General features: G+C 31.7%; 1 protein-coding gene across 1 annotated transcript; it reads right to left on the bottom strand.

Annotated features, from left to right (window-relative positions):
* Positions 1–1092: 1092 nt before the first annotated feature.
* On the bottom strand, positions 1093–3426 carry LOC18108678 (GDSL esterase/lipase At1g29670). The gene is made up of 5 exons (XM_024591553.2): positions 3142–3426; positions 2506–2630; positions 2148–2393; positions 1594–1840; positions 1093–1432 (listed from the first exon to the last, which is right to left on the bottom strand). The coding sequence occupies exons 1-5, from the start codon at positions 3389–3391 to the stop codon at positions 1221–1223; spliced, it is 1080 nt and encodes a 359-aa protein (XP_024447321.1). The 5' UTR covers positions 3392–3426; the 3' UTR covers positions 1093–1220.
* Positions 3427–11917: the final 8491 nt, after the last annotated feature.

Raw genomic sequence — 11917 nt, 5'->3', positions numbered from 1 at the left:
TTCATCTTTTAATATTGTATGCAGTCCACAGTGAAAAGGCTAAAGCCTTTAGTTTTTTTTTTTTTTGCTTTTTTTTATGCCTTTCACTGTGGACTGCACAGTGCAGTCCACGGTAAAAAGGCTGATGCCTTCTTTTTTTTCTTTTTAATTAATTTTTTTATGTAGTTTGTTGATATTAATTTTTTTCTATTTAGTTATCAGACTTTCATGACACGGATCTCAGGTTTGACGAGTTAACCCAGTTAATTTAGATTTGTTTTTTCTTTTTCTTCATTAGTTTTTTTCTTCTTATAAGTTTTTTTTTTCTTTTATTGTTTCTTTTTATTTTATATTTTTTTATTTTATTTAGTTCATCAATATTAAATTGTTTTCTATTTAGTTATCGACTGATGCCTTTTTTTTTCTTTTTTGTTTTTGCTGTTTTTATGCCTTTAACTATGGACTACACACTGTAGTCCACAGTGAAAAGGCTGATGTCTTTTTTTTTGTTTTTTTTTCTTTTTAATTAATTTCTTTCGTTTAATTTAGTTTGTTAATGTTCAATTTTTTTCTATTTAGTTATCAAATTTTCATGACACGGATCCCGGGTTTGACAGGTTAGCCTAGTTAATTTTGTGTTAACCCGTCAATTTTTTTTTTCTATTTAGTTATATAACTTTCACGACATGAATTTAAGATTTGACGGGATAACCTGGTTTGATGGGTTAACCCAGTTAATTCAGATTTTTTTTTTCTTCATTAATTTTTTTCTTCCTTTTGGTTTTTTTTTCTTTTTAATTAATCTATTTAATTATCATACTTTTATGACACGACCTTACAGCCAGACCCACATCCAAGACTATTGGGTCTGGTATTGCAGTCAAACCCACTTAAACTTGGTCATGCAAGTTTAATATTATTATTAATATTATAAATATTACTCTTGGATCAGGCGTTGCAGCCACACCCAAGACTCTTGGGTATAGCTTTGCAAAAAAACCTAATACTTTTAGATCTTAACTTTTTTTGATATTTTTTATACAAAAACCATTGACCCGCGGCATCACGCGGGTCATGTAACTAGTGTGATACTAAAATAAATGATCTTTGAGATATGTCAAGAAGTCGTATTATTAGACTGCTGTTTTACATAATTTTATCATCGTAACAAAGTGACCAAGACCACATTATTTCTATAAATTATTTATGGAATATTATCTTCCTTGACTTAGATCTGCATGTTAACTGATTAAATGACTGATATCGGTTGGATAAGCATCAGATGGAAGAAAGGCATTGTACGATCTTCTTGCAGTGAATTGGTTCAAAGCTTCGGTAGGATGAATTGCATCCCAAAACACATATTCAGTCCTATTTTGGCATGGGGTTGAGTCTTGAATGCATTGGCCATCACCACGTGCTGGACAACATCCAACGTTTACAACCCTAAACCCTGTTATGCACATAACAGACAATTTTCATTGCTTAGAGCCAAATAGTAATCATTAAAACAAGAAATTATTAGGTATACTGTGAATCGTACTCCTTCTATACTGAGCAATTCCTCGTATTAATAAATTGTAACATCCTCCACCAACAGGTTGGATGACTTACCGAGCACAGAAGGATCGCCAGATGACATCCCAGTAGAATTCAAGTATATAAAGCGTGCGTCATTCAACTCTCTATTCAGTTGATCAACAAGTGATACGAGTCCTGAGTTAAAAGGGAGGACGGCGTTGTTTATATTGGTCACACAAGAGATATTGTTGCGGCATAGAGTAGAAAATGAGTAAGGAATGCTGCCTATTGGTCCAAGTCCAGGCAAGGCAATTTTCCTGGCTCCTAGGAGGTACAGAAGCTGAAGAAAAATAGAAACAAAAGACATAAATTCACAAAAAAGATAAATTGAAATATATATGGGCTATAATGCATAAATTAAGGTGCAAATACAATTATTAAAAAACATTTATAGTGTTCAAGCTCTAACTACGAATCCTCATTCAATAAAATAGATGGATACAAGAATAAGAGAAAAAATCACATATAGTCCCATAAAAAATGATAAGTATTTCTTATATTTTTCTCTCTTTCTTCTTGTATCCAAGTATCAATGTTTATATTTTGAGCATCATAAAATTTCTCGCGAAACGGATAGTAATACCAACCTTTATTTGCTGACTATACTGGTCAATTAAAACCTTGGCATATTGATCAGGGGTGTATAATCGGCTTGTTGTATAATTGCTAGGCATGAAGTAGTTGTTTAAGTAGTCATTACTGCCCAAGCTGACATAATACAAGCACTTATTAAGGTAATTTTCTGCTGCCTGCTTAGTCCCTAGTAATTGAATCAAGCGACTCAATGTAGTAACATGATTCAGCAATTGCTCATTTAGGCTGATTCTATCACCCTGGAACATGTCAACGGAAATAGGAAAAAAAAAAAAAAAAGAGAAGTTAAATCATAGGACGTTGTAAAAATACTCACAGGCAAAAAATTACTACAACGTAATTATTTGGTACCAGTTGCCTTCCACTCTCATCACGAATCCCTGCTGCCCCAGATGCATAGTTAACACCAACCAATATGTCTCTGCCTCTAGCAGTTGCAAATGGTGGAATAAATTGGTTAAAGCCCAGAAGTTCACCTGCAAATGCCCAAATGTAATGTCTATTCACCATCTGAACCGTATCCGTATGTGCAAATAAATTGTTCTGCTATGATCACGGTTAAGGGGATTTTGACATATAAATTCTATGGTGAAAGAGATAGACACATGAAAAGAGAGGGAAAAAAAAAACTAAGAAATAATTTTTTAAGAAGAAGAAAGACATTATTATGATTTTGAACATCTATATGATTTTTTCTCTTCTCTCATGTACTGTAATTATCACTGTAGCATTATAAAGTTTTTCTATGCAGGTTGTTCTATCAATTCACAACTTTTGACTAAATACTGCGTGTAATTCTTGAACTATATTTCATGAGAGATGATGTAATTTGTTCTTGAACAATAATATATGATGAAACTTTACGTGAAGCTATTAATTAATATATTTCGCTATACTACGAGATGGTATATATATATGAGAAAAATTATTTTGCATTTCGAAACTAATATGAAAGTGATAAGGTGCAAGGAGATGAGAAGGGAGCACCAATGACATCCACTACGGTTCGGCCATTAGTAAACCTTCCGGTGGTTCCATTAGGGAAGTCAATTCCATATGGGCGGTAATTGGCCTTAGCAGCCGTTACAAGGTTGTTGTTGTTGCCACTATCCGCCAACGAGTCTCCAAATATGAAAAAACAAGGCACCTGTGGAGCTGCATGAGCACAATTTTGCAAATTCGACACCAGCTTCAATAGGACAAGTAGCAAGCACCATACTTTGATCTTGTATGCCATTTCTAATCAATTTGCAGGAAACTAAGGTGGGAGAACAAAGGAATCGATGGTAACACAGCCTGATGAAAACGTCGGGATTATATAGGGTAGGAAGAGGTGGGCAATGCTACAGACATGGTAACAGTAAATTATTTATATTATTATTATTATTATAGTTCACTTTGAATATTTACTTTTAGTTTCTTTAATGATCTGAGTTTCCATAACCATTGCTGATCATATTTTTTTAAAAAAATAGCTTTCTTAATTATCTTTTCTTTATTTGGCTATGACAAATGATTTAAACTACTTTTATGAGATTTTTAAATCAATTATTACTTTTAAATAAAAAACTTTTCACTTTATTTTTTTAATTTGATATTTTGAATATTCGCAAGTCAACTTTCACATATCCACAATTGTCATCTTGATTACGTGTACACAATTTTTGAAACCATAAATATCTTTGATAAATATATAGTGGTTGACTATAGGTGTCTTTCAATGCACAGAAGGCTACCTCTCTCTTTAAGAATTACTTTTCTGAAAGAAAAAAAAAAAAAAACGTATATCTCCAAAAAGAGGTCTCCACAAATTTTTGTGTTTACCTAAGAAAGCGTCATTTTCCTTGTTTTTTTTTAAAAAAAAAAATTCATATAATTAAAGCATATTGATCCAAAGCATTTCTATGGAAATTATAAAAATTTAAATATAAAATAACTTATCCATGCATATAACAGTTAGGTGATAATATAAATTGTATGTATTAAAAAAATTGACAAAACAAAATTCGTATAATTTTTCATATTTCCCTTTTAAATTAAATACTGGGGATACTAACGTTTTTTTTTTTAATTAATGATGCTATTATTCTTATAATTTAAACTAAGAGCATAATATTCATGATAAATTAAAATTTATTCTTCATTTGGGAAAGGGAGATTCCTCACATTAATTAAGATAAAGAATGATCACTTTATCCCAAGCACAATATTACTTGAAACGTTGCCATTCCTAGCTAGCTCACTTAATTTCTTGGCCTCTTTGTCAGCATTTCATGAGTTGGTTGGGCATTAACGCTGCGTATGGGAGTCTTTGATCAGTTATTTTGCTAGTAAAAGGTAAATTCCATCCACGAGCATTTGATTTTTGAGGATATTAATTATACGAATTTACAATATAATATTTGAGTTTATTTTTCATCGTTTATCTTTTTGATTGATAGCTACGTATACGTACAGATACCAAATTTTTTTAAAAAATAATATATAAATTACAGTTAAAATCATATTTTCTTTCAATCATAATTCTTAAAACATTTAATTAATAAATAAATACTATAATTTTACATAGATCATGCTGAAAATTCTCCTTTTTAATTAACAAAAAAACTATATTATAGTTATATTTTAAAAAACTCATATTTTTAAACCATAACTATAAAAACAACAAACACACATGAAATTTGCAACTATTACTCTTGAGGCAGGTGTGTAGTGTGGGATCACAACTCATTTAATATATTTTTTCATAAATACTTGGCATTAATTTAGAATTTAATTTTCCGGTGACCCACACCTTGTGCGCGGACCATGCTTAATATCTCTATAGACATTGACCGAAAGAAATAAATTATGTAACTTAATGCTGAAATTAATCCCTCGATAACATCATCAAATGAGATTTGCAAGCAATCTTTTAACGAGATAATAATAATAATTGAAATGATTATGATGATTAATTAAAATATAAATGAATAAAATTGAAAGAAAGACTTTAATGAAAGAAAAGAAAGCATAGAAAGAAAGCAGTAGAAGATGGAACTAAAAAAATAAAATAAAAAACTATTTATATGAAATGGAGGCTACATCTCAATAGGTGATTTTTTCAGTTAGTGATCAATATTGGCGGCTGATTTGGTGACCTCTACACGTATTTCGGAGTCCTTAATTTCATATCGGCCATAATTCAAAAGGCTGATGTCACTGTTTTGTCTTAAATTGGAAAGACTATACAACTAACCCTTAAAAATCGGGAGAATTATCTAAATTGTGCCGCCGGAGAGGTGCTTCACTTTCTTTATAATTTTTTGTTTTGTTTTTATTTTTATTTTATCCATGTATTTTTTTTAAAAAACATTTATAATCTAATTCTATTTCTATTGAGATATAGTTTTAAATTATATTCTAAGACAAAATAAAGAAAGGATCATAATGTAAAATACAAAAAAAAATACATGATGGATCATAGTTTTTATAATTTTTATTTTTATTTAAAATTTCATTTTATTTATTTTTAAGTTTATTGGTTTAAGATATAAGAGAGAAAAGAACCAGAAAACAATGAAAGAAGATAAAAATTGATGGTTGGCCAAATTATAGCCACGAAAAAAGCCTTTCTGGATATTAATATATTTTATTTGATGAGAACAGTTTTATTGAGATTTTTTTCTCCTTATTTTTTATGAAAAAGTAAATTATGGTTAGTAGGTAATTTGTACTCCAATTTAATTTTTGTTTTTTAAATTTATTTTGAGATATTTTGAGTTGATAAATTGATTTGTTAATATAATATGAATGTTTATTAAATATTTTTAAATAAAAATATTTTAAAAATAAATTTGTAAATTAAAAAAATCTCAGCTTGATTTATTCATCATCTCTCTATGGTAAAAATTAAAAAAAAAAACAAATAAATAATGTTTAGCTTGTTATATTAGATGAGGCATCATTTGCCGTGATAAATGACGTGACATTTGGTTTTATTTTTATTTGAATCAAGCACGCTAGGCGACACAGTATCAATCGCGTGGCCTCTGTTTATTCAATCCATTATACTTTTTTTTTTCTTTTTTTAATTAAATTTTATTCAATAAAATATATTAAAAATATCATTTTATTAAATATTAGTCAGCTTATATTTATTTTTTTATGACATCATAGCATTTTTTTGATAAAATTATCAAATACTCTATACATAAATATCATGAAAATATCTTTATCATAAATAACTTTAAAATATCATTTGAAATAATTATATTATAGTTTTGTTTTTACAAAATTATTGAGCTTTTTTTTTACAACCCTTCATACTTGTTTTTTTTAAAATTTCTTTTTGGCTTTTCAAGGAAATTTATTTTATTATCAAATGATCACATTAAAAATACTATATTTTTTGTTGAGAAACCATTAATCATTTTGTTTTTAATAAAATTTGCTTTTTATGATTCTCATTATTTTTCGCTTAAAAAATAAACATTTTGATAAATAAATTATCTAAAAAAGAATTATATTAATAGGATAATTTTTATTTTATTTAAAATCATGTCTTTTTTATCGTGTTGTTTCAGATCCTTTAGAGTTTATTGAATTTTTATTCTAATCACCTTTGATTTTTATTAAATGATGTGCATTATTAAAAAAATCCTATATTTTTTTGTTGAGAAAAATAGATTAATAAAAAAAGGATTATACTAGAAAATCATTTTATTTTGACAGAATGTAATTATAAAAGAATTATTAACATATAATGAAATAAAAAGTATAAATAGCTCTTAATGACGCAAAATCAAATAAAAATCAAACTGCTAGAAGGATAGCACCAGCAGCATCGCCGGCCAAAATAGAAGATAGACTGCAGGTGAGCAGTCCCAAATAATGTTCTTGCACTACAAGAAAAATAAGAATTTTGGATGGAATTTTCGTCCATAATTTTTTATGAAAACAATTTCATTGTCAATTAGAGATGGAGATTAAGAGTAATTAATTTTAGTCAGAAATCCTGTTAGAAATATTCTAAAAAAACAAATAATTTATGTTGATAATTCCCATAAAAAATACTTTAATTAAAACCTTCAAAATCTGATTTCCACCATAACATAAATTCTCGTAAAAATACAATCATATTACCATCGAGAATTATTTTTTTAAGAATTTATTTTCTGGAAAGCATTTTTTTTATGGATTTCCCTTCAAAAATTAAATTTATGGATGATCTATTAAATTTATTTCAATATATATAAATTATTGCATTAATTACAAGCTATATGACATAAATTGGTAAATATAAGTGAATTCAGCAGGATGTCGATTTTTCTTCCTTCTATCACTAATAAGATATCTTCAATAGGTGAAAATAGTGAGAGCATATATGGATATGGGAACCAAAAGCTTCACCAGCCAATATTTGGCATTTTTTTTTTTAATTATGCATGCAACTTAATCTGCACAATTTAGGAGAATCTTATAAACCTATTCATAGATGAGAGAATTGTTGGGGTTTTGAAAAGACATGAACGTAATTGCTAAGAACCAATTTTTGACCTCCTTTTTTGTATATATATTTAAAATAAAAAAATCCAAAAAATTATATCTTATCAATAAATTTATCTATTTTGTTATTTTTATTTAATTTTTTTTGCAAGAAATATTGAAAACATAAAAAATATAAAAATCAATGTAGTTGGGTTTGCAATCAAACTAATATTTGAATATCACAAGCAAAATTGAAGTTGGGAAATTTTTAAGTCATAATTCAGGTCTGAAGAGAAATAGGCTTAAATAGGTTTAATTTAGCTAAAATTAAAAGAAATTAAGGTTTAAAGATGAGTTTGAAACAAGTAGCAAAGTTAGAAAATCAATTAAGAGCTTGATTGAAAGAAAAACTTGAAATTTGAAGTTAACTTGGCTTAAAAATAAAGAATTGGAGGAACAAGGACCAAAATGAGTAAAGCGGAGAATTTAGAGGGCGAATGTTATTTTGGTTAGCAATTGAATTGAAAGAAATTAAGAAAAAAGATGGAAATTAACCAAAAATAAGAAATTGTAAGATTAGGAACCAAGGAGCAAAAGACGCCGAAATTGAAAGATTTAGCTTAAAAAAATTGGTCCTATCTCCGTGAATCAAGAAAAGATCATATTCTATGATATATTGGCTACAATCACAACACAAGAGATAATGCTTTAACTCATAGAATCCACTACAGATTCTGAGCCAAACATGCCCTATCAGTCAGCATTTCTTCAAAATCGGTGATTGTTTCCTTTTATTCACCTATAAAATGGCAGACCAGGAAAAAAAGAACGAGGAGAGGACAGAAAAAAAACACATGAAAAGGGAGACACTAGTGGGGAGAGAGAGAAAAAAAAAGGATATAAGAAAGAGAGACAATCAGAGAGTAAGGGGTAGAAACAATTTCCAGGAAAGCAAGAAGAAGCTGGCAAGATTACTTCAATAGTAACACACGTTGCCAAGGCAATTGTGTAGTCTTCTTCTTTACAAATTCCAGTTCATTCTAGGAGTAACTACCGACGGACAATTTTCCGTCCGTAATTCAGTCGGTAGTTACCGACTGAATTACGGATGAAAAAGTTTCCAAATTAAAAAAAAAGGCGGGTCGCTGACGTGGAGGTTTTGGCGGGTTATTTTTTCTGACGGATTCAAAACGACAGCCCGTACAGTGACGTGACCGGTTCGCCGTTTAAATTGTCGACGGACTCACCGAGGGATTTGAAATGACAGATTTGTACGGTGACGTGTCGATGTTTCCGTCAGAATCACCGACGTAATCACCGACGGAGTTTCCGTCGGTGAAACCATCGGAAAAAGTTAATATATGACAGCTCTGCGGACCCTCTCCTCCCCTATTTCTCCTTCTTCTTCCTAATCTCAACTCTCCCCATCTGCAAACAACCAGCCCCCCCCTCCCCCTCCAAAAAAAAATCTCCCTCATATCAGCACAACAAGTTATATTTCTTGAAGTTTTGTGGTCACAACATCCGTGTTCTGATTTACCGACGGATTTTATCAATTTTTGTAAGTGATTCTATATTTTTAAATTTTAACATTTAATTAAATGTCAATTTTATTGTTTTTTTAGTATATGTATTTTGTTAGTAGATGTACATGTTTTATTGTTATTTCTCAAACAAACTTGTAGTATATGAATGTATAATTCTATACCTGTTATGGTTTGTTTTAGATTTTGTAAGATTGTATTTGTTTGTAAATTGTTAAAACTTTATGGAACTACCGAAGTACATGTGCTGTTTTGAAATAATTAATAGCTTGCTTAATGGGTCCGTTTAAAGTTTTATCAATGGTATTGCGGAGTGGTAATTTCCGTAAATTTATATATTTTAATTTGTATGGACGTTGATAAATGATAATGAATATTTAATATTTATGAGAAGTTGTGATTGGTTTGTTGGATAATCTCGAGGTAAAGTAATATTTTTGCAAGTTTATTTACCTAACTTAGTTAATTAATACATGATGTCATCATAATTTTATAGAGGTTCAATATAAGTCATGGATGATCGTTCATGGATGTATCGAGATTCACCCCAAGGATTGCGGAGGATGGATTATTGTAACGGGGTTCAGGGTTTTATAAATTTCGCAACATCTATTCCCAGAAATTTTACTAAAGGCGGTATTAGGTGTCCATGTAGGAAGTGTGAAAATAAAAAGTATCTGCATCCAAATGTTGTAATGATGCATCTTCTACACAAAGGGTTTATGGAGAATTACCAGTGTTGGTATGCACATGGAGAAGTATTTGGTAGTAAGAGGAGAATGGAAGAAACGGTGGTTGGGCCTACTTCTAGTGCTAGCAACGTGCATGAAGCGGCAAATGACAACACTAAACCTTACAGAAATATGGTTATGGATGCAATGAGAATGAATCAAGGTAATGTCAGTCAATGTCCAATCGTAGAAGAAGAACCTAATGCAGATGCAGCTAGGTTTTTTGATTTGTTGAAAGATTAAGAGGAACCATTATGGGATGGCTGCACGAACCACAGTAAATTATCGGCCGTAGCACAGGTGTTCACCATCAAGTCAGATCACGGGTTGAGTGAGGCAGGGTATGACAAGATTATTGAATGGGCAAGAAGCATTTTACCTGAAGGGAACAGGCTGAAAGAGAACTTCTATGCTGCGAAGTCCATGATGAAACCCCTCGGTTTAGGATACCAGAAAATTGACATGTGCCCTAACTTCTGCATGTTATACTACCTTGAAAATGCTGAGATGACCGAGTGCATGACATGCGGGCATTCCCGTTACAAACCTAGAACTGGCAGGGGAAAGATTCTAGTGGCATATAAAAAACTTAGATACTTCCCGATCACACCTAGACTGCAGAGGTCATTCATGTCACCAAGGACTGCTGAGCACATGACATGGCACCAAGCACATGATGCGGTTGATGGAGTGATGGTGCATCCTTCTGACGACGAAGCGTGGAAACTCTTTAACAGTGTGCATCCTTAATTTTCAGCTGAATCAAGGAATGTGCGTCTTGGGTTGTGTACAGACGAATTCAACCCATTTGGGTCATTTGCTGCTCCTTATTCTTGTTGGCCGGTCATACTCACAGTTTATAACTTGCCACCGGGAATGTGTATGAGGCTGGAGTTCATGTTTTTATCTACTGTCATACCCGGTCCAAGCAGCCCGGGGCGAAATATAGATGTTTGTCTTTGACCGTTGATTGATGAGTTGGCGCAGTTGTGGTCCTCCGGAGCTCTGACTTATGATATATCGAGGAAACAAAATTTCCTTATGAGGGCGGCTTTGATGTGGACTATCAATGATTTTCCAGCTTATATAATGCTTTCTGGTTGGAGCACGCATGGGAAACTCGCATGTCCATACTGCATGGAAAACAACAAGGCATTCACGCTAGCAAACGGAGGTAAAGCTTCTTTTTTTTATTGTCACCGTCGCTTCTTGCCACTTAATCACAGGTACAGAAAAGATTTCTTTGTTGGCAGAGTTGAAAAAGATGTTGCATCCCCGCGTCTTTCTAGTGAAGAATTGCATGATGTTGTCTCAGAGTACGGTGACATTGTGTTTGGCCTTCAATCAGGTAAGCAAAAGTTTCCTGGTTTTGGTTTGACCCATAATTGGGTAAAGCGAAGTATCTTTTGGGAGCTTCCTTATTGGAAGACCAATCAGCTCCGCCATAACCTTGACGTCATGCACATTGAAAAGAACATGTTTGAGAACATTTTCAACACCGTCATGGATGTGAAGGGGAAGACAAAGGACAACATCAAGGCTAGATTGGATATAGCTTTATACTGTAACCGTAAAAATATGGAGTTGGTTTATGATGAGTCACGGGTCGCAAAACCAAAAGCAAGCTTCGTGTTAGAGAAAAACGCACAACTGCTAGTCTACAAATGGCTTAAGAGTCTGCGTTTTCCGGATGGACATGCATCAAACATATCAAGGCTGGTTAATATAAAGGACTGCAGATTGTATGGAATGAAGAGTCATGACTGCCACGTGTTTATGCAAACACTCATCCCATTAGCTTTTCGTGATTTGTTGCCAAAGGGAATATGGGATGCACTCACGGAGATCAGTCATTTCTTCAGAGATATATGCTCCAGCAAGTTGAATGTTGATCACATTAAGAGGCTTCAAACGAATATCGTCGAGACACTATGCAAACTTGAGATGATATTCCCTCCATTATTTTTTGACTCAATGGAGCATCTCCCTATACATCTACCATTCGAGGCAAAAGCTGGA

This window comes from Populus trichocarpa, chromosome 19 (assembly GCF_000002775.5).
Source record: "Populus trichocarpa isolate Nisqually-1 chromosome 19, P.trichocarpa_v4.1, whole genome shotgun sequence".
Taxonomy (NCBI): domain Eukaryota; kingdom Viridiplantae; phylum Streptophyta; class Magnoliopsida; order Malpighiales; family Salicaceae; genus Populus; species Populus trichocarpa.
This window is presented reverse-complemented; position numbering and strand designations above follow the sequence as displayed.